This window comes from Plecotus auritus (genome assembly GCF_963455305.1).
Source record: "Plecotus auritus genome assembly, chromosome: 7".
NCBI lineage: Eukaryota > Metazoa > Chordata > Mammalia > Chiroptera > Vespertilionidae > Plecotus > Plecotus auritus.
Window position 1 is genome coordinate 60,007,365 of NC_137774.1, and position 22,338 is coordinate 60,029,702.

The 22,338-nt window shown below is 49.9% G+C and overlaps 1 protein-coding gene across 2 annotated transcripts in view; it reads right to left on the reverse strand.

Annotated features, from left to right (window-relative positions):
• The window catches only part of DNAH3 (dynein axonemal heavy chain 3), a gene marked incomplete at its 5' end in the record, with an annotated part of 199,493 nt that overhangs the window by 96,985 nt on the left and 80,170 nt on the right, over nucleotides 1–22,338 (reverse strand). For both annotated transcript variants that reach the window (XM_080680101.1, XM_080680100.1), the window contains 7 exons: nucleotides 2,077–2,253; nucleotides 3,200–3,313; nucleotides 3,527–3,635; nucleotides 5,168–5,366; nucleotides 7,698–7,812; nucleotides 12,946–13,056; nucleotides 15,504–15,596. In XM_080680101.1, the coding sequence (XP_080536227.1) occupies nucleotides 2,077–2,253; nucleotides 3,200–3,313; nucleotides 3,527–3,635; nucleotides 5,168–5,366; nucleotides 7,698–7,812; nucleotides 12,946–13,056; nucleotides 15,504–15,596 (918 nt within the window). The remainder of the gene's footprint in view (nucleotides 1–2,076; nucleotides 2,254–3,199; nucleotides 3,314–3,526; nucleotides 3,636–5,167; nucleotides 5,367–7,697; nucleotides 7,813–12,945; nucleotides 13,057–15,503; nucleotides 15,597–22,338) is intronic.

The following is a 22,338-nucleotide window of genomic DNA, read 5'->3' on the forward strand; positions in this document are numbered from 1 at the left end:
ACAGCAACTGGGTGGTAGAAAGAAGAAAGGTGGCCCCGAGGGTTGGAACGTTGTCCTGTACACCAAAAGGTGGCGGGTCTGATTCCCGTCCGGACACATACCCAGGCTGCAGGCTCGATCCCCTTTCAGGGTGTGTGCAAGAGGCAGCTGATAGATGTCTCTCTCTCTCGCATCAATGTTTCCCTCTCTCTTTCCCTTCCTCTCTCTCTAAAAAAAAAAAAAAAAATCAATAAAAAAATAGGAAGAAATGTGAGTCCAAATTCTATTGTAGGTCTCAGTGACCTGTGTTGACTAGTGAGGAGGGAGTGGAGCAGCCACGGTTGAGGAACCCCTTGGCTCTCCCCCATTCCCGGAGGGGGCGAGTGGTGGGTCAGAACAGGTGATAAGAGCGTGTTTCTAGCAAGTGGAGCATCATGGATGGCAGGTCCTCAAATGATGTCCATTCTTTCAATGTCATTTCATTACAGCATTGATGCGATGCCATAGGAACGTCATTCTGTATATCAATGAGCCTTGCTAACACTGGTCTCATCATGTGCCGTTTTTCTTAAAGGCGCAGAACCTATCGATGACATTCAGTGGGAACTTACTGTACTACAGCGGTGAGCATGGCTCTGGCTGGTCCCTCGTGTGTCTTCTACTCAAGGGGCTGGAGCATAACTTGGAATAAAACCAGTCAAGCAGTAGACCGGGCCTACCTCTGCTGCTCTTCCCATGCAGTTGGGTTGCTAGGTGCTCTTCCCACAGGAGGGGACCCAGACACCCTGTGCTTTGGGTTTTTCCTCCCACGGGAGAAGTTACTCACGTGAGGAGGCCTGCTTGGCTCTCTCTTCTCCTTCAAGGCCTTTCCTTCTCCCCTGGCCACAAGGTCATGGGTACTGCCATGGCTTAGCTCAGGCCAGCCCGGCAGTCGGCACTGGGCACAAACAGGCTCTGTTGCCCCTCTCTGTGGACTGGGACAGCCTGCATGGGCATGGACACTGCTGAGGTGCCATTCCCATTTGGTAGTAAAGGGAAAATCCATGTGGTCCAGCCTAGGCTCACCAGAGTCCTCTGTATCCAACGTCATGCTTTTTTATAAGAACAACTAGTGGCCTGGTGCACAAAATTCATGTATGGGGTGGGGGGGAGGGGAGGGGGAGGTGTCCTTCGGCCCGGTCTGCACCCTCTCCAATCTGGGACCCCTCAGGGGATGTCCGAATCCCTGTGGGATTGGGCCTAAACCGGCATTCGGACATCCCTCTTGCAATCCAGGACCACTGGCTCCTAACTGCTCACCTGCTTGCCTGCCTGATTGCCCCTAACCACTCTACATGCTTGCCTGCTTGCCCCCAACTGCCCCCCCCCCAGAGACCTTCTCACCCCCAACTGCCCCCTTTGCTGGCCTGATCGAACCCAACTGCCCCCCACCCCCCACTGGCCTGCTTGCCCCAACTGCCCACCATAACCGGCCTGATCTCCCCCAACTGCCCTCCCCTCCTGGCCTGATTGCTCCTAACTGCCTCTGCCTCGGCCCTGACACCATGTGTTTGTCCGAAAGGTTGTCCAGAAGGCCGCTGGGTCTAATTAGCATATTACCCTTTTATTAGTATAGATATTTTGTTTGGCTTACAGTGATGTCTTTTTACATTGTGCTTTAGCATCTAAGTCAGATTTTATGTAAAACTCCAAGTTTCTGGCTTTCCCTGATAGATGAGAGGGTCTGACGGTGTCTGCAGCTGGGCTCAGATGCTGCCGCTCTGTGGGGCATTCGCCAGCTGCCCCTCTCATTTGTATGACCTGTCTGACCCTGACAACAATGGAACAGCTGCCCTTGTTCCAATGCACGCGGTTTTCTGTTTACATTGGCTACTATGTATCTCTACCCACTCCCTGCCACCCTCCCTCACCTTTCACGAGAGGGAGAGGTTTGTTCTAGGGCCAGGTACCATCTCACCTCCACCCACACTCCCCTGTTACTGACCAAGGCTGAAGCATGTTGCCTGGTTCCATCATCTGGCTTCTCTGGGAGACCCTGGTACTTCCAGAGCTCCTGCACCGTCAGCATGCCCAGCACTCCTCCACGCTGATGCTCACCTTGAGGTTATCGGGCAGCTCCGCCCTGCCTGCATACCCGGGGTTCATGGTGATGAAGACTGCGCAGGTTGGGTTTAGAGAGAGCTCGGTGCCTTCGAAGATGAACATCTTCAGCTTCCGGATAATGGCTTGCTGAATGCTGAGGATCTGCTGCGCCACTACCGACAGCACCTCCACCTGCAGGGAGAGGGGCTGGCTGATGGAGCCCTGCTCAGACCCACCCACTCCACCCCAGGGGGCCCCTTCACTCAGCAAAGAAAAGCCAACCACCTGTGAACCAGACCTTCAAAATGAGAAGCATGATTGGGGTTTTGGTAAAGAAAAATTGTGTGTGTGTGTGTGTGTGTGTGTGTGTGTGTGTGGTTTCCATACCATTTCATCTTTCCCCCAATACCTAGCATAATGCTTGATGCATAGTATGCACTTGGGCAGTGTTTATTGGTTCAAATGGAATGTTTGTATGTCCTGAACTCAATCCCCTACCCAAATAGAACTAATCATTTCCTCTTGTTTTTAAGAATTATTTTTATTGATTTCAGAGAGGAAGGGAGAGGGAAAGGGAGATAGAAACATCAATGATGAGAGAGAATCATCATCAGCTGCCTCCTGCACGCCCCCTTCTGAAGATGGAGTCTGAAACCTTGGCATGTGCCTTTACCAGGAATCGAACCATGACCTCCTGGTTCATAGGTGTTCAACGCTCACCCACTGAGCCAGGCTGGTCGGACTACCCCTCTTCTGTAATGCCTCTTTTGTGCCACTACTGTAATATCTATCATATTGAATTTGTGTCATTTAATTTTTATTTCCCTTTGCTAGACTGTAAGAGTCTAGAGAGAAAAACCATTTCTTACCTTTGTATCATGAACACATGCAGAGTATCTGATATAGTAGCTGCCCGATACATTGTTGAATGAGCTGGTGACAGCATGAATATGATGAGGGTGCATATGTATGTAAAACAGGCATTTTATGTTCTTGGGCTGCTTTTGTTCGTTCATTGAGTACCTACTCTGAGCAAGAGGTTGTAGAAGAGACATCAGACCTGTCACCCACCGAGGAGCTGAGGAACTAGAGAGAGGCCTGGCATGCACAGCCTCTCTGTGCCCAGTAGCAGGGTTACCTCAATCCTATTGAACTCGTCAAAGCAGGCCCACGCTCCGGCCTGGGCCAGCCCTTTGAAGAACTTCCCCATGGCTTTATAATCCAGGCCGTCTGAGCAGTTGAAGACCACACACTAGAGAGGAGGGTGTGGGCACCATTCAGGATGGTCCCTGCACCAGGAACAGGGGTGGGCTCCTTGCTTCCTGCTCCACAGGAGCAGCTGGGCCCACTCTGCCTGTTACACTCCCCATCTTCACCTTCATGCCCACTTCCCTGGATAGGGGCCCAGAGAGGAATGGGAGGGGATGAGGGTGGGGGTGGGGGGGGGAGGGACAGCATTTCCTACCTGCTTGGCCAAAGCCTTGGCCAGATCTTTGGTAGTCTCTGTCTTGCCTGTCCCAGCTGGACCTTCTGGGGCTCCCCCAAGATTCAGCTTCAGAGCCCCCATCAGTGTCCTAAGGGGAAGAAAATAAGAATTCAGTGCTTGAATCCTAAGACACAAGGAAGGAACTGCCTTTGGCTCACTTTGTTTTGACTCATACGAATAGTTTAAACTTCCCCCGATTGTGCGACCACCATGGTGAAGAATTCTGTGGCAGCCTGGCATGGTGCCTGGGGCAGGGGTTGCGCCGGGAGCATTAGCTGAGGGGAAGATTGAATGAATAAATGAGTACATGCAGATGTAAATGCACAACTAAAAAAGCCTCAAACTCCGCATCCCAAAGACCAGCCAAGCTAGTGGGGTGTGAAAATAAATATGTTTCTCCCCCTAGATTATGAACATTGAGTTTAGGATCTGATTTGCCTCAGTTCCAAATTACCTCAGAAACCAACACAGGCCCGGCATGCGGTGCAGGGACAAGATGCACGTTAGGAATAATGGGTGTGCTCACTGTGGTTCCTCAGCCCCCTCATGGCCGCTATAATGTCGGTTAACACACTCTCTGTAACGACCTAGTCCCTCCCCACCGTTAAGTGGGGCTCCTGGAGGGCATGCCCGGGGCAGCAAGGTTAGGAAATGGCTGTGGAACCTGAGTGGAATAAACGAATGAACAAAGAGCATAGAAAACAAGTGACCGAGGACTTTGAGAGGAGAAAGTACTCAAGTATTATCTTCATAAATTAAAAAATCCATTGAAAGTACATACAAACCACAATTAACCTAAACATCACGGACTTGACAAATCCATAATGTCCAGACTTCTGATGTTATGACTCCAAGGAAAGGGGCAAAGCACTTTCTGTGCTGAGCTCAGAAGGGCCACACCTCCTCATCGGCCACCAGCTCAGAGCCTCTAGCCTGGGCCTCTGCCTGGCTCTGGGCTCCCCCTGGTCCCGGGCTCCCCCTGACCTGGCCCTGGACTCCCCCTGGCCCTGGGCTCCCCCTTGGTCCTGGGCTCCTCCTGGCCCTGGGCTCCCCCTGGCCTGGCCCTGGGCTCCCCCTGGCCCTGGGCTCGCCCTGGCCTGGCCCTGGGCTCCCCCTGGCCCTGGGCTCCCCCTTGGTCCTGGGCTCCCCCTGGCCCTGGGCTCCCCCTGGCCTGGTCCTGGGCTCCCCCTGGCCCTGGGCTCCCCCTTGGTCCTGGGCTCCCCCTGGCCCTGGGCTCCCCCCTGGCCTGGTCCTGAGCGCCCCCTTGGTCCTGGGCTCCCCCTGGCCCTGGGCTCCCCCTGGCCTGGTCCTGGGCTCCCCCTGGCCTGGGATCACCTGGCACCATCTTGATTCTGCCATTGGGGAGCCCTGCTACTTAAGTACTGATCCATTTTCAAGGGAGGCACCAGCCTCTCCTGTGGCTTGACCACATTAACCTGCATTAGGGCTCCTACTGGGTTCTCACTTCTGGCCTCGGCCTCATTTCCATGCCCCGCTGTGAGACCTGGTGTCTAAGGGCAAAATTCAAAACTCTGAGCTGAAATGCGGAGGAGAAGGTAACAAAATGAAGATGCCCCAGCCCCTTCCCCAGAAGGTTTCCCTCCAGAGCTCTGCACTTGCCTGTAGCAGCGGTCGGTGAGGGGCGTGATCACCAGCCGGGGGCTGTTCCCCAGGTACTCGTAGCCGTACATGGCCTCGGTGGTGATCATCTGCACCTGCACATCCATCGCCCGCCAGTAGTAGCGCAGCTGGGAGATCCACTGGAAGTCATGTAGATCACACACTTTGTCCTCAGATAACTTGGCCACCACATCCCGAGCTGTTGGGACACGGAAGCACACACATGGAGAGCTATCCACCTGCATCCTCCCCTCTGCACCTGCTCCTCAGCAGGGGCGTGACGATGGTGTGCAAACCACCCTCCCTCTTCAGACAATTTTAGGCGCAGCTGCCTTTCCTGCCTACCCCCACCTGTAGGCAGCCATGCCTTCTAGAAGCTGTGCTTGGCTTCTCCCAAAGGGCCCAGAGAGACTTGGTAGCAGTGCTGTTTGCCCTCTGTTGGACTCTGAAGCCACCCTGTCCCAGGCCAGATTCTGGCTCTTCCATTCACTGGCTATGTGACTGGGCAAATTACTCAGCCTCTTTCCCCTTCAGCTGTGTAATCTGTAAAATGTAGATAACATAGTACTTACCTGATAGGGTTGTAATTGGAATTAAATGAAGATATCTATATATATAAAAGCCTAAGTGACTGTTCAACCATTCGACCATTTGAGCATTTGACCGGTAGCTATGACGCGCACTGATTACCAGGGGGCAGATGCTCTGACCGATAGGTTAGGTTGCTGGCTGTGGGTTAGCTTGCTGCTGGGCCCTGTTGGCACCAATCTGGTTCACCCGCACTCAGGACCCAGGGAGGAGGGAGCCCAATTCCTCACGGAATCTGCTGTGGGTTAGCTTGCTATGATATTAAAATATTTCTTCTAATTAATTTCCTTTCAATGTGCACAAATCCATGCACCGGGCCACTAGTAGGTGTATAAACACACATACACATACATATTTGTGTACTAAATATATGCATATTTATATATATTCACATCTATACAGATATAGATAGACAGATGGAAAGAACAAAAAGAAGAGAAATGAGCTGCGCCTGGCTTAGGGAAACACTGTGTACGCATTGGCTATTGTTCTCATTCCCAAACTTGTGGGGCTGACTCAGAGGACTGTGCAATGTTGTCTTTTCCCCAACCTGAGCCTGTTGACCCTGCTCCAGCCTCTAGGACATCCTAGAGGAATCCAAGCAGCTTGGCCTGACATAGTAGGGAAGGGCCCATCAGTCCACGGTTAGGTGCCTTCCTTACATCTGGGGCCTGAGAAACCAGCAGGGAGGTACATCTCTAGGCATCCTCCCTTCTCTCAGAGGATGGGAGCCTCATTTAATATTTTCACAGTGACGGGAGCACTGAAGTTGAAGAGGGGGCAATAGGTGTATGGGAATCAGTCATTGTTTTTAGGTAATTCACAGGGCAAGAGCCATTGAGATCTGGAATGAGTACAGCAGCTCAAGGTTAGATCTCAGAAACACAACTTTGCAAAGGGAAGCCTGCAGTCTCCTGCCTCTCACAGGAGAAGCCTTCTCTATTGCAGTAACTCCAACCTGCACAAGAGGCCTGGAGAGAGGCCACAGTGCCAGCACCCTTCCTCCCAGGAGCTGAATTCCCTTCCAGGTCCTCGAGACCCAGAGAGTGGTGCCCAGAGGACGGAGCTGAGGATGCCACACGTGTGTGTGTGTGTGTGTGTGTGTGTGCGCGCCTGTGTGTGCACGTGCAAGTGTGTGTGTGTGTGTGTGTGTGTGTGTGTGTGTGACCAGCCACCGTGGTTCTGGGGCACCCTGCCCCCAACCACACAGGCATGTGTTACATCTACCGGCTGTATACGTGGCCAGAGGAAGTGGCATCTCCCTCCCACTCCCGGGTTTCATGCTGGTCTATGCACATGATTTCAAGCAGAATGAAGGGCAGCCTCAAGGAGACAAGGGTGCATGAAATGTGAAATGCCGGCAGGAAGCTGGTGTGTGAGTAAGAGGGACCCTGCTCCCAGGAGCCAGCCTAGTCCAGCCGTGTCCTTGGTGATGATGAGTGAGGGTGTGGGTAGCTTATTTTACATAAAGACCCCAGTTCTTCCTCTTCTTTTTTAAGGAAGAGCTGGATGGCGCATGCCCCGCCCACTCGCTCCTGCATCGCTGCCCATTCCCACATTCCTGGGTTTGGGATCAGACAGACATCGGTCCAAATGACAAAAGAGCCCCCTCCTCCCTGGGCCTCGCTGTGAGTTCTGAGGCTCAGACCTCTCCGAGCCAGTGCTGAGCCTGTGAAATGCATGGGAAAGTGAGCAAATGAGGGTCAAGCACAAGCAGGAAGCTTGGCCCCTGGTGAGCATTCAACAATATTCGCTCTGGTCAGCGCCAGGACCGGCTCCAGGGGCGGCTCTCAGTGAGGCCCGCCCAGAAGCATGGTGCCTCCTCCCCTGAGCTGACCCTCAGGAGCCACTCCCTGCGAAGGAGGCCCGAGCCCCACCCAGGAGGGGAGGCAGGCTGGCTGCTCCCACCCACGCGGTGATGCCGAGGCCGGACTGCGCTCACCGTGGACGTCGATGACCGTGAGGGCCCCGAGGGTGAGGCGAGCCCCGCTGCTCAGCTTCCCTCGCACCAGCTGGACGATCTGTGCGATCTGGTCATTGCTCTTCCTCAGGAAGTCCTGGCAGGGAAACAGGAGGGGACAGCGTCACACCGGGTTCTCCCTGGTGACCTCCTAGGGCAGCGTCGCCTGCCACACCCATGGCCCAGGCCAGCCTCCTTGGCGTCACCCCTCAGCCCCTTCCCTCAACTCCAGTCAGTAGCCTCGAGAGGGCTCTACACGTAAGTGGTCAGGTACCGCGAGATCCAAATTCATTGATACTGTGGACAGGAAACTATGTGCTTGGAGTAGGGGAGGGGTTGGCTATGAAGGGCATGAGGAGACGGGGATTGCACAAATGTGTTTGCCAAAACTCAGAACTGGCCATGAAAAAGGGTGAGCTCACTGTGTATAAGTTATACAGTAAATCAGAATGAAGAGAAAACCCTGAAACATTTTGAGATGAAAGGAGACATGGGCGATGTGAAAACTAAATGCCTATAAGCATGTGAGCCTGATTGGATCGTGGACCAGACCAAACGCCCTCAGTGGGCGCCGGCTAAGCTCAGGTCAGCCCAGCCGTGGGCAAACTACGGCCCGGGGGCCGGATCCGGCCCGTTCGGCTGTTCTATCCGGCCCGGAGCCGAAAGAGCAGAGGGTTCTCTTGCTCTCCCCTCCGCTCCTTCACCAGCAGCAGTGTTAACATGGCAACGTCGGGAAACACAGCCGCAGCTCCTTCTTCTGAGTGGGCGGATTTATATCTGCCCATTCAGTAGAAGGAACAACCTCTCAATCTTCCAGAGGCTCCTCGTAATGCCCGCGGACGCGTCTCCTGACATCACCCTGGGAATGCGTAGACACGTTATCGTGGTGATGTAGGGAGACACGCCCCTGGAGAGCACAGTATCAGAGCCTTTCTGAGGTAAGATTAAGAGCTCTACTCAAACACAATTTTTTCCTGTTCCCACATTCTGTACATCACAATGACTTGTTAATAAAACAACAAAGACTTTCAGCTTTTAGAGCTTGTATCCACTGCAGTTTTTTTTCCCACCGCGGACGCGCGTAGCAGGGAAAAAGACACACAGAGGACATGTCACACTAGCCATGCTGCGGCTACATTTTTTGCTGATACAGATGCGGTATCAGTAACGCTACCGTGGCCACTAACCGCATGTGTTAGCGGCAAAACAAATACATTTTGCGCTGCGTTTGCTTCTCCCCCTTGCGCCTGTAAAAATGCGTGCTACAGGGCATTTGTGTCAACATGCACCACTGCACATTAGCATCAACGCAAACATGATGGAAACCTCTGTACCCTGCATTAACCCTAGCTGCGCTGCATTGCAGTACTGCACCACACTGCAACGGCAGCACAGCTAGTGTGAACGAACCCTAATTCAGTGGGTTGAACAAAAAGATTGTATAGAAATGTGATGAACTAAAGATTTTATTACAAAATCGCTTAATTTCAGGGTTTCAGAAGTAATTGGACAAATGAAACACTGAAAATCAAATGTTCATATCTAATACTTGAATGAAACCCTTTCCTGGTAATGACAGCCTGAAGTCTTGTACTTATGGACATCACCAGATGCTGGGTTTTCTCCTTTGTAATGCTCTGCCAGGCTGTCACAGTAGGGGTATATATATAAATATCCTGCCATTTCCAGCTTTTAATAAGAAAAACTGTTGCAATGGGCATTTAAAAGTGGCACTTGGTTGTTTTTATAGAGTCCAGTGTATGCAATCTGACATTGATAATGGGCTCTTTCACACTATGTGCACTGCGGCTATTTTTTGCCAGTAACGGAAGTGCTAGTGGTAACTACTGGTTACCCATGTTTTGCACTGCCCTAGCACCTCCCATACAAGTGTGTCTGGAAGACACAGCTATGCGTGTTACCATAAACAAAGGGCCTGTGTGAAAGATACACAGGTTTCCTATGGAGGAAAGGGGTTGTTCTCTATGGTCAGGGTGTGCCTCTGTCCCATGTCTGAACTTTTTCAGATAATTTTGTTATATATATATATTTTTAGAAGACCAAAAATGTTATAGTAGAGCAAATTTAATCACTTGTTTTTATACTTTACTGTCTTATTTTAGTAAAGAATTTAATAAGAGAACGGTACTGTTGGTTTTAGCCCAATATTAAACATGAGTGGACCAAAGAAAAGGAAAGTGGACAGTGAATGCCAAGTGGTTAAGAGGGAGTGGACAACAAAATATTTTTTCACCGAAGTCCGATCAATGCCGGTATGTCTGATATGCCAGGAAACACTTGCAGTCTTCAAAGAGTACAATCTCAGCCGTCACTTTGCCACAAAGCATGGCAACTATGCTAGCAAGCAGTCACCTCAAGAACGGGAGGCTACTGCACAGAGGTTGATGGCTAAATTACAGGCTCAGCAAAATGTCTTTCACAGACAAACTGCAATTCAAGAGACAACTACCAAAGCAAGTTTTATGCTATCATTCAAATTAGCAAAAGCTAGCAAACCTCTCTCTGAAGGCGAGTTTTTGGAAGAATGTATGATAGAGACAGCAGGTCTCTTGTGTCCAGAGAGCAAAGGCAAGTTTGAAAAACTCAGCTTATCGCGCAGGACAGTGACTCGTTGAGTGGAACTGATTGATGAAGACTTGGTGCCAAAACCGGTTTGGCTCAGTGGATAGAGCGTCGGCCTGCGGACGGAAGGGTCCCAGGTTTGATTCCGGTCAAGGGCATGTACCTTGGTTGTGGGCACATCCCCAGTAGGGAGTGTGCAGGAGGCAGCTGATCGATGTTTCTCTCTCATTGATGTTTCTAACTCTCTATCCCTCTCCCTTCCTCTCTGTAAAATATCAATTAAAAAAAAAAAAAAAGACTTGGCCAGCAAGTTAAATAGTAAGGCAGAGTTCTTTAAGTTTTATTCACTAGCATTGGATGAAAGTAACGACATAAAGGACACTGCTCAGCTCTTAATTTTTATTCAAGGGATTAGTGACAATTTTGAAATTACAGAGGAGTTTTTAGCCATGGAGCCACTGAAAGGAAAAACACGGGGAGAGGACTTGTATGACCAGGTGTCTACTGTCATCGAGAAATGAAGCTACCATGGAGTAAACTTGCTAATGTCACGACAGATGGATCTCCAAATTTAACTGGAAAAAATGTTGGACTGCTAAGAAGAATTCAGGATAAAGTGAAAGAGGAGAACCCTAACCAAGATGTTATTTTTCTTCACTGTATTATTCACCAGGAATCATTGTGCAAGTCTATATTACAACTTAATCATGTTGTTAATCCAGTCGTAAAGCTTGTTAATTTCATTCGAGCAAAGGGACTTCAGCACCGTCAGTTTATTAAGTTTCTGGAGGAAACTGATGCGGATCACCACGACTTACTTTACCACTCTCGTGTCCGCTGGTTGAGTTTGGGCAAAGTTTTCCAACGAGTGTGGGAGCTCAAAGAAGAGATTGGTGCATTTTTGAAATTAAAGGGGAAGTCTGATGAATTTACTGAGCTGAGTGACAAGAATTGGCTGTGTGACTTTGCATTTGCTGTAGATATATTTTCACATTTGAATGAGCTAAATGTGAAGCTACAGGGAAAAGATCAGCATGTACATGACATGTACACTAATGTGAAAGCCTTTAAATCGAAGCTGATTTTCTTTTCCAGACAAATTTCAAACAAAGTCTTCACTCATTTTGCCACACTAGCCACACAGAAGGAGACCATCCAAAACATGAAGAAATACAGCAAATCACTGGATGACCTGCATGCAGAATTCTGTCGTCAGTTTTCTGATGTTGAAAAAATTGACCAGTCACTTCAACTGGTGGCCTGTCCTTTGTCACAAAACCCTGAAACAGCACCAGAAGAGGTGCAACTGGAACTCATCGATCTTCAGTCTGACTTTGTCCTAAAGGAGAAATTCAGCTCTCTTGAACTAAGAGACTTTTATGCTTCACTTAATGTAGCCACTTTTCCAAACATCCGGAGAATGGCACAGAAGATACTGGTGCTGTTTGGGTCAACCTATGTTTGTGAGCAGACATTTAGCATCATGAACATCAACAAAGCCCCTCACAGATCCAGCTTAACTGACGAACACCTCAGATCTATCCTGAGAATAGCCACAACAAAACTAACTCCAGACTTTGATGCATTAGCTAAAAAAGGAGACCAACAACACTGTTCCCACTGAAGTTGATGTTTTAAAGACCAAAAACCTTTCAACCCAGTCTACATTGCCATCTACATCTACGTCCCGGGCATAATTTGGAAGTTGCACTAAAGAAAATGTTTAATTTACTGTTTACACATTTTGTTCTTTGCTATTTGTTTTAGTTTTAAATTATTTTATTATATTTAAGTTTAATTTGAAAGGCTTTTGTACCTTTCCTTTGTTAGGCAATTTTATTTTGCCTTTGCCACCTTCAATATAAGGTATGTTATTGTGCTATGATTCCTCCATTCTTTGAATTTTCAAATTATAATAATTAGTGTTTACATTCTTCTTGTTAAAATGTTTGAAATGAATAAAACTATTGAAATGAAAAAAAAAAGACCGTACCCTTTTATGTAATGATGTTTACTTTGAATTTATATTAGTTCACACAAACACTCCATCCATGCTTTTGTTCCGGCCCTCCTGTCCAGTTTAAGAACCCATTGTGGCCCTCGAGTCAAAAAGTTTGCCCACCCCTGGGTCAGCCTCTGCAGGCTGCAGGCAGGATGGTTCCCTGTCTCTGCGTCAGTGCCGGCTCCCATTTGGCCGCTGTGCGTGGCCACGGAAGACATGTGTATGGAGCATCTGGAGGAAGGGCATCTGGGATTATCTGTATTATTTTTTTAACATTACATGTACGTCTTACACCACTTTCAAATAAACAGTGAGAAACAAAAACGAATGTTAAAAAGGAAAAAGATTGGCTGGTGGACATTCTGCCAGGTTGACCCTGGAGGCAGAGGCTGATCGACCCCGGGATCCGGGTCCAGGACTCTGTCTAGGTGGGGCTCCGAGCCGTTGCGCTTGGCCAGCTCCGGGGAGCCCACCTCCACACCCTCGGCCCAAAGGTCCATGGAGCCTGGCTCTGTGGTCTCCTGGGTTGGATGTCACGATGCTGTTTTTATTTAGAAAACAGTCTGCTTTATGTCATTCACACCCCAGGGGAGCTGGAGCCTCCCCCCTCGCCCCCCCCCTCCAGGCTCACACAGGCTGCTTTACCTGCAGATTCTTTTCAACCAGGGCCACAGACACCTCCTGGGTCCAGAAGATGGAGGAGACGCAGATGACCACCTGTCCAGGCCACTGCAGGACCCACTGGTCACGGGAGACCTGGGAAAGTCAGCGGGCATGTCACAGGTCCATTCGTCCTGCTGTTTAACCCGACTTCTTACAGCCCCCTGCCCCCCATCTCACCCCTGAGCATAAACTGAACCCGCCCCACCCTCACGCCACAAGGCTTGGCACCTCTGGCATCACTGTGTTGTCTTCCTCCCAGAATTTTATGAAAAAGAAAAAAAATTACCAACACTCCCAGTAACTCCTAGCTTTTGTTTTCTGTCCTCTCGGGGTGCTCCCGGTTATAGCCCGGGTGGCGTTCAGGATGCACAGCTGCTTTTCAATGGCTACTAACACTGCAGGGCTGCCCCCCAGTTTTCTTAGTCTTGCTGCCCCCACTTCTATTTAACTATAAATCAGACAAACTATGGCGGAGGCCAAACCTGTTTTTGTAATTGAAGATGAATTGCACCACAGCTATGCGCATTGTTCACATGTCACCTCAAAGGCAAAGACAAAATGTGGGTGGCCCTTGGGGCTGAAAATAGTCACGAGCTGGTCCTTTACAGAAGCAGTTTGCTGAAGCTTGCTATGGATGCAATTGCATGGAATAATTCCACACAGGCAGCGGGTTTTCTTTAATTTAAAAATGTCTATATTTAATTGATCTCAGAAAGATAGGGGTCAATGATGAAAGAGAATCATTGTTCGGCTGCCTCCTGCTGCCTCGTACTGGGGATTGAGCTGCAACCCGGGCATGTGCCTTGACTGGGAATCGAACCATGACCTCCTGGTTCATAGGTCAATGCTCAACCACTGGGCCACACTGGCAGAGCTTTCTTTAATTTTTATTTAGAATATGTTACTGGCCAGGAGACCTGGCTCTGAGTTGGGTCTGCCCAGGACTGGCCTATAGTGTACGGGTTCTTGACTTCATGCAGGAAAAATGTCACAACATGAGTCAGGTGACTAAGAGGGAACGTGGATTAAGACTGGGCAGTGAAGCAGGAGGGCTTAGTACAGAAGCAGCAACAGCAGAGCCCAGGGAAGCTGGAGAAAAGGGGGCTGAGACAGGGTCAGGGGAGGGCCCAGGACGAGCTACTGCTGCCCACTGCTCCCCTGGTTGAAGTTTCCTGGGATCTCTTAGAGTTTAGGGATGTGGCCTGTGGGGGAAGGACAGGGGAAGAGAATGGCACAGGCTGCTCCCCAGAGGAAGAGCCCATGCTGGGTCCTCTGTCTTGAGGCCTTTCTCTCTCTAGCGGGAGGGGCCTGAGGGAGGTCTCAGGGGAGGTTTTAGCAGAATATTCATCAGCTTTCCAGGTGGGACTCTCCAGGGCATGGGCCCCTCCAGGGCCCTGGTCTCCACTGATTGGTCAGGGCCAGGGCAGGGGGTCATCAGTCATTGCAGCTGGTCCTGGAGTCGCCCACCTGGTTTTGCTGTTTTCCTGGGCCTGGAGCTGAAGTACAGTTGAGGCCTCGCTGTCATCTCTAGGGAGGGGACCTGTATCTGCTGTCATTGCTCTGCAGTTTATGCAGTTGCCTGCCTCAGTTTCCCTGCTCTACTTCCCAGCTCATGGACCTGAGTGCAGCATAAAAGGAAGGACTGGCCTTTCATCACCAGCAAATGCCACTGAGAGGACCAGCAGGCCAGCCCCTTACTTTAGTGGGAAGATGGTAATTCTTTTGTTTGCTTGTGAGGAGCTGGCTGCAGAGTTAACCAGCTGAAAAGGTTCTTTTCCTTTAGGCCTCTCCCTCCTTGTGTCCCCTCAGGCTTTCAGGTTCAACGAGCTGGGCCATCAGGGTCTGTGTCCTTGAATGACAAGCCTGGGGGATGCTGAATGGAAAGGGGCTCTTGCCATCAATCAATTTATTTTCCAGAAAGAACTGGCCTGCAGCAGCCAAAGGTGTCAGGCTCACTGCGGCTTCTTGGTGTCCTCTGCTTCTAATTGAAACCCTTTCACCAGCGGGCTCACAGGGAGAAGTGTGGGGGGGAAGTGCACCAGGAAAAGAGAGGGGGGTAGGGAGGTATATAGGGAAAGGAGAGAGAGGTGGGTGAGGGCAGTGCACTGCAGGACTGAGTGAGCTCCAATAGAGATGGAGGAGTGGTCAGAAGGACCCGTTTAGGATAAGTGGTGATGGGAAGAGACTTGAACACAATACCATGTACAGACGACGTTATAGAATTCTACACCTTCAACAAATAGATCATTAACCACTGTCACCCCAATCAATTCCATACACAGAAACCTTCTCCCCAAATTCCTTGCTGCTGTACCAACACCCAGCCATGGGCAAACTACAGCCTGCGGGCCGGATCCGGCTGTTCTATCCGGTTCTCTTGCTCTCCCCTCCGCTCCTTTACTTTGAATTTATATTAGTTCACACAAACACTCCATCCATGCTTTTGTTCCGGCCCTCCGGTCCAGTTTAAGAACCCATTGTGGCCCTCGAGTCAAAAACTTTGCCCACCCCTGCCCTAGCCTCTTCCCATCGCCCTTTACCTCCACATACGCCTCAATCCCAAGTCGGATGACTTCCCGCACGCTGGCCAGCATCATCTGCTCCACCTGCTGCAGCCACTTCTCCACCATGCCCTGGGCGAGACGGACAGAGGTCAGTCCCCGGGGAGATAGGCAGCCGTCAGCCCCGGGGCAGCAGCCTCAGCAGAGCCAGCGTCCTCCCTGGACAGGGCTGGAGGGAGGCCAGGGTTTGCTTTGTTTCCCTGGGGGTTCAGAACCAGCCATCCCAAGATGTGCCTCATAATGTGTGACTTATTTTGAGCTAAAGGCAAGATCCTTCAAGTTCAGGAGAAACTTCTGCCCCCATCTTAATTACCTAGAAGAATTTAAATCAGGAGCCTGGCCCGGGATGAGGATCGCCAGCAATGACTTCTTCCCTCGCTCCGTGACTGGGAAAACTGCCAGTTACTGATCTCCTGCAGCTCAAGGCACCCACCTCATCCCTAGCTCAGATCCTCCAGTGGACCTAGTCCTCACACTGTCTTCAAACCTCTCACGTACGTGGGCTCTCTCTCTCACGCGTATGCTTAGTTTTGATTATTTTCCCTTTTTAATCTAGCTTATGTTTATTTGCTTAGACCAGCCGACATTGAACAATAGGTCCTGTCCAGAGTGACTCCATCTTGCTCCCCACCTTCCGTTTTGTATTTCCCGTGAGAACCTCTGCTCGGAAATCTTTCCACTGAACACAGGTGTCATTGTTCTGTTAGGCTCTAGGAAATAACAACCCCAGATGCACCCGAAGATAAGCTTAACATTGCTCAATTTAACTTCTGTAATATGCTTGGCTAAGCACAGCTTCCCCCTTTGTTCCAACCAGGATATGGTTTTTGCCTTTATAAGCTAACCCATGAGCTCATTCAGGGACGCGAGGTTTGGAGAGACATTAGTCCTCTCACGGTCACCGGCTTTTGCAATAAAGACTCCTAATTTGGCCCTTAGTCTATGGTGTCTTCTGTCTGGCTCGCTGAATTCCAATATAACATTTGGAGGCCCCAGCGAGATCATGCCTACCGGCACCCGATTTTGGATGCCGAGGGCGGGTGGTCTCCCCCGGCCCGGCTGCCAGACGCCTGAAAATCTTTAGGGGAGGTGCCACTTGAGATGTTCCAGGGCCCCAGAGACGTTTCTTGGTATTTCTGATGGCCAGACAGGAGACACTTGCCATGTCCATCCATCTCTTTGGAGTCCCCAGAAATACCTCTGGAGGTAAGTGAATTTCTGTTCACTCCTGTATCTGTGACTAGTCAATCTGTTGTCAAGAGAAGGACTGGACAGAGTCGTGACTTCCTTGGCAGATTCTCTAAGATGTTAGTCCAGATCCTGGGAACTGGCCTCACATGAATTTGTGAGAACTGTTCAAACTGAAACTATTTGATGGGCCCTGTTTGTCTTGTCTGTCATTTTTGTGTCTGCGTGGATTCTCCTTGAAGATATAACTTGTTTTTTCCTGTTTCTCTGACCCCTGATTCTATCTGTTCCTGGATAACTGACCTCTTTTACCAACGTTCATTTGTGGACTTCAGTCCACTAGAGGTCACCCTCCATACATTTTTCTTCTTCTGTATCCTTTCCCTATCCAAATAAAGTCATTTCTTTCCACAGGTCACTCCCCAGCCTCTGAGAGGGAGGACTTCTACTGCCTCTGGTCCTCCCCGAAGATCCTGTTCTTTCTCTCTCTCCTCTCAGTTGGGATTGTTTCCCTCTGCCTCACTATGGGGGGGGGCGGTGGGGAAGACCCAGTACAGCTAAGACACCCTTAGGGTGTATGCTAAGGCATTTCAAGCAAGATTTTTCCGATGATGTGTACAGCATAAAGTTCTCAAAGGACAGGTTGAGGACCTTATGTGAATTGGAGTGGCCCATGTTTGGAGTGGGTTGGCAGACACAGGATCTTTCGATTCCAGGCTTGTCAAGGCAGTCTGGAATGTGGTCACTGGGGACCCGGGGCACCCAGATCAATTCCCATACATAGATCAATGGTTAAACCTAGTCCAGACCCCACCCCCATAGCTGAAAAACTGTGCTCTACAGGCTGGAGTTCGTATTCTCTTAGCAGGGGAAGGGGCTAGAAAAATAGCCCCATATATGCGGGTCCCGGTCCTCCCTCTGACTCCAGAGGAAGTAGACCTGCCTCCCCTGTACAACCCCCAGGTTCCACCTCAGCCCTCGCCGCTACCTCTTCCTGAGGAAGTGCGAGTGTCCCAACCACCTCACGAAGGGGTATAGGCTTCACCTTTTTCACCACCCGCAACCCGGAGTCAGGCATGAGAGGGTGGTCTTGGGTCCTCTGTGACTGAGGACTCTATCCTATCCTTGAGGGAGGCCCCCCCCCCCACAGAGGGAAACCAGGGAGGGCAGCCCTTTTTGGTCTATGTCCCATTCTCCACGAGCAACCTCTATAACTGGAAAACTCAAACCCCCCCATTTCCTGAGAAGCCTCAGACCCTAATTAGTCTCCTAGAATCTGTCTTTCATACCCATTGGCCAACCTGGGATGACTGCCAGCAGCTCCTCGTCACTCTCTTCACTTAGAAAGAGAGAGACAGAATTTGGCTTGAGGCCAGAAAAACCACTCTAGGCCCAGGAGGAGGTTCACTTGAGGAAAATCAGGATCGGGTAGAAGAGGTTTTCCCATCCCTCAGGCCCCGCTGGGACCCCAACTTGGCGGGAGGAAGGGCTGCCCTGGACACTTTTCACCGTGTTCTTTTATCAGGTTCTTCTATCAGCCCAAAAACCCACAAATTTTTCAAAACTTTTCAAGGTCACTCAGGGACCCCAAGAGTCACCCACGGCTTTTCTGGAGCACCTTTGTGAAGCTTACAGAGTTTACACTCCCATTGACCCAGATGCTCCAGAAAACCAAAGGGCACTCAATCTAGCCTTTGTAACTCAGTCAGCACCAGACATAAGGAAGAAGCTTAAAAAATTAGAGGGATTCCAGGTCATGGATCAGTCTCAATTGAAGTAGCCCAAAAGGTATTCAACAATAGAGACTCCCCACAGGAGAAACAGGATAAGAGACTAGCAAGGGCAGTTGTAGCGGCTCTAAAAGAAATGAATCCCCAAAAGAAAAAGGGTTTACAAAAAGACCAACAGCAAGGACATAGACCCCGGTTAGGGAAAAACCAGTGTGCCTATTGTAGAAAAGAAGGACACTGGAAGAGAGACTGCCCCGACCGACACAATGGGGACAGGAAAAGGCAGCCACAGGACTCAAGGGTCCTGAATCTAGAGGAAGATTGATGGGGCTGGGGCTCCATTCAGTTAGCCCCCAGGAGTCCAGGGTAACATTACACATAGTGGGCAAGCCAGTTAGCTTCCTGGTAGATACTGGTGCTACCTATTCTGTCCTGACTGAGCCTATGGGACCAGTAACCACCAAGAAGACTTCTATCCAGGGGGCCACTGGAAAATCAACCCTTTGCCCATGGACTTCAAAAAGGACAGTAGACCTTGGAAAGAGCACTGTAACCCAGAGTGTCCCTACTCCCTATTAGGATGAGACCTCCTACAGAAGCTACAGGCCACCATCTCATTTGAAGGGGACAAGGCCCACCTTACCGTGGACCCACCAGATCAAGGTTCCTTTCCTACCAGAATCCTACTCACCCGCCCTCTGTCAGAGGAGTATCTTTTACAGGAATAATTGCCTCTAGAAGATCGACCCGCCAGTGAGCCCTCTGCATACCTGCAAAGGCTACAGCAACTCTTCCCCACAATATGGGTGGAGAACAACCCTCCAGGACTGGCAAGTCACCAAACCCCTGTTGTGGTCCAGCTAATAGCTACCGCAACACTGGCTCAGGTAAAGCAGTATCCTATGAGCCTAGAGGCTAAGCGGGGCATTGCCACACACATCCACAGACTACAAGAAGCAGGCATTTTTATCCCTTGCTATTCCCCTTGGAACACCACCTTACTCCCGGTCCTAAAACCTGGGACGAAAGACTATAGGCCGGTACAGGATCTGAGGGAAGTAAATAAGCAGGTGAACCCATACACCTGACCATCCCTAACTCTTACACTCTCCTGAGCCTCCTCTCTCCTGAGCATCAGTTCTACACTGTCCTAGACCTAAAGGATGCATTCTTTAGCATCCCCCTGGCACCTGCAAGCCAACCCATTTTTGCATTTGAATGGATGGACCCTGAGGTGGGGTTCTCAGGGCAATTGACTTGGACCCACGAGGGTTCAAGAATTCCCTCACCTTATTTGATGAAGCCCTAAGCTCAGACCTGCTCACTTTTTGGCATGCACACCCCTAGTGTACTTTACTACAGTATGTAGATGACCTTCTCCTTGCTACTGACATTGAAGCCAAGTGTTGGGAGGTGACTGAAGGTCTTCTAGAAATCCTACAAATCTTAGGATACAGAGTATCAGCCAAAAAAGGCTCAACTCTGCACCCCATGGTCACATACCTAGGATACAACATCATCCAAGGAAAACAAACTCTTTCTCTCAGTCGGGTTGAGGCAATCCTGCGAATCCCCACACCCAAGAATAAGAGGCAGTTACGAGAGTTCCTAGGGGCAGTTGGATCCTGGGGTTTGCAGACATTGCTAAGCTCCTATACTCCAGTACAGGGGGAATGCAACCATTAGAGTGGTTTGAAAACAGAGCAGCAAGCCTTTGAAAAATTAAAGACTGCCCTCACATCATCTCCTACTCTAGCACTGCCAGATGTGACCAAGCCCTTCCACCTCTACATATGTGAGACAAGGGGCATAGCCAAAGAGGTCCTCACCCAAAGTTTTGGGCCTTGGAAAAGGCCAGTAGCCTACCTGTCCAAGAAACTTGACCCCATTGCATCCGGCTGGCCTGCGTGCCTTCGGGTGGTAGCAGCCACCTCTATGCTTATCAAAGAAGCTGATAAGTTAACTCCAGGACAGGAACTAATCCTAACTGCTCCACATGCGGTTGAGGCCCTACTCCGAAGCACGCTAGAACACTGTATGTCTAACACTCGAATCAACCAGTTCCAGGCTCTCTTACTCGACCAACCCCACATCAGATTCCACAAGACACTTGCCGTTAACCCAGCCAGCTTACTCCCAGACGATGACCCAGAAGAACCTATACATGATTGCCTAGAGGTCATAGACATGGTACAGATGGCACGCCTGGACTTAAATGACACTCCACTAATATCGCCAGACGAGGTATTGTTCACAGATGGGTGTAGCTATGTCCAAGAAGGAATCAGGTATGTGGTGGCAGTGGTAGTTACTCTGGAATGCATTATTTAGTCCCAGGTGCTTACTCGCAGGACATCAGCACAAAAAGCTGAGCTAATTGCTTTAATCCGGGCTCTTCAATGGGCAAGAGGCAAATCAGTAACAATTTACACTGACAGCAGATATGCATTTGCAACAGCGCATGTACACAGTGCTATTTACAGGGAAAGGGGACTTTTAACTTCAGCCGGGAAGGACATTAAAAATAAGGAAGAGATTCTGGCCCTACTAGAAGCCATCTGGCTACCCAAGGTGGTGGCATTATTACACTGCAAGGGACACCAGAAAGGGGACTCCCTAGAAGCAAAAGGGAACCGGGTTGTGGATGAGGCCGCCTGGGAAGCTGCCCTAAAACCAGTAGGGCCCCTACAGATCCTAGTAACCTTGCCTAATCCTGATTTACCTGCATCACTGACTTACTCAGAAAGGGAACAAAAACTAGCTAGACAGAAACAAACCTCCCAAAACCAGGAAGGATGGTGGACCTTACCGGATGGCCGACTTTTGGTTCCTGAGGCTCTAGGTCGGACAATAGTTAACCAGTTACAGCAGTCCACTCATTTAGGCCATCCCAAGCTTACAGAACTCCTAAGAGATAGATACTACATACCCAACCTAGATAATAGTCAGCATTATTTCCCGATGCATCACTTGCACTCAAGTGAATGCCAAGCAGGGAAAGAGACCCCCAACAGGAATCCGGGCTCAGGGAAATTCCCCAGGGGAACACTGGGAATTAGATTTCACTGAGATCAAGCCCCCAGCAGCAGGGTGTAAATATCTCTTAGTTTTCATAGACACCTTCTCAGGATGGGTTGAAGCTTATCAGACTAGAACAGAAACTGCCATCATTGTAGCTAAAAAGTTACTCAGATAGTCCCCAGATTTGGCCTACCTATAACTTTAGGGTCGGACAATGGACCTGCCTGTATAGCTAGAATTTCACAGGACATAGCAGAAACGTTAAATATTAATTGGAAACTACATTGCGCATATCGGCCCCAAAGCTCTGGGCAGGTAGAACGCATAAATAGGAACTTTAAAAGAGGTCCTCACCAAATTTACCTTAGAAACCGGTGAAAACTGGGCCACCTTACTCCCCTTTGCCCTACTCAGGGCAAGGTGCACCCCATACCGGGAGGGGTTTTCCCCATATGAAATTATGTTTGGGAGACCGCCTCCCATACTTCCCAAGCTCTGGGAAGAAATAAAAGCTGAAATCCATAACCAATATTTACTCAAGTTCTTACAGGCCTTATAGTCCACCCAGAAAGGAATTCATAAGAGTGTCTGGGATGCCCTGCCTGTACCAACTTCTGACCTGGTCTACCCCTTCCAACCTGGTGACTCTGTGTGGGTAAAGAAATTCACTGCCCAGGGATTGACTCCCACCCGAAAGGGATCGTACACCATCATCTTGACTACCCCCACTGCAGTAAAGGTCAGTAGCATCCTGACGTGGCTCCACCATACCCAACTCCAGGTGGCTAAGGCAGAATGGAGAATCCAGGACTCCTCATCAGACCCTCTAAAGCTAAGACTCTCGCGTGTACTGCAATCATAACTCTTTTTACATT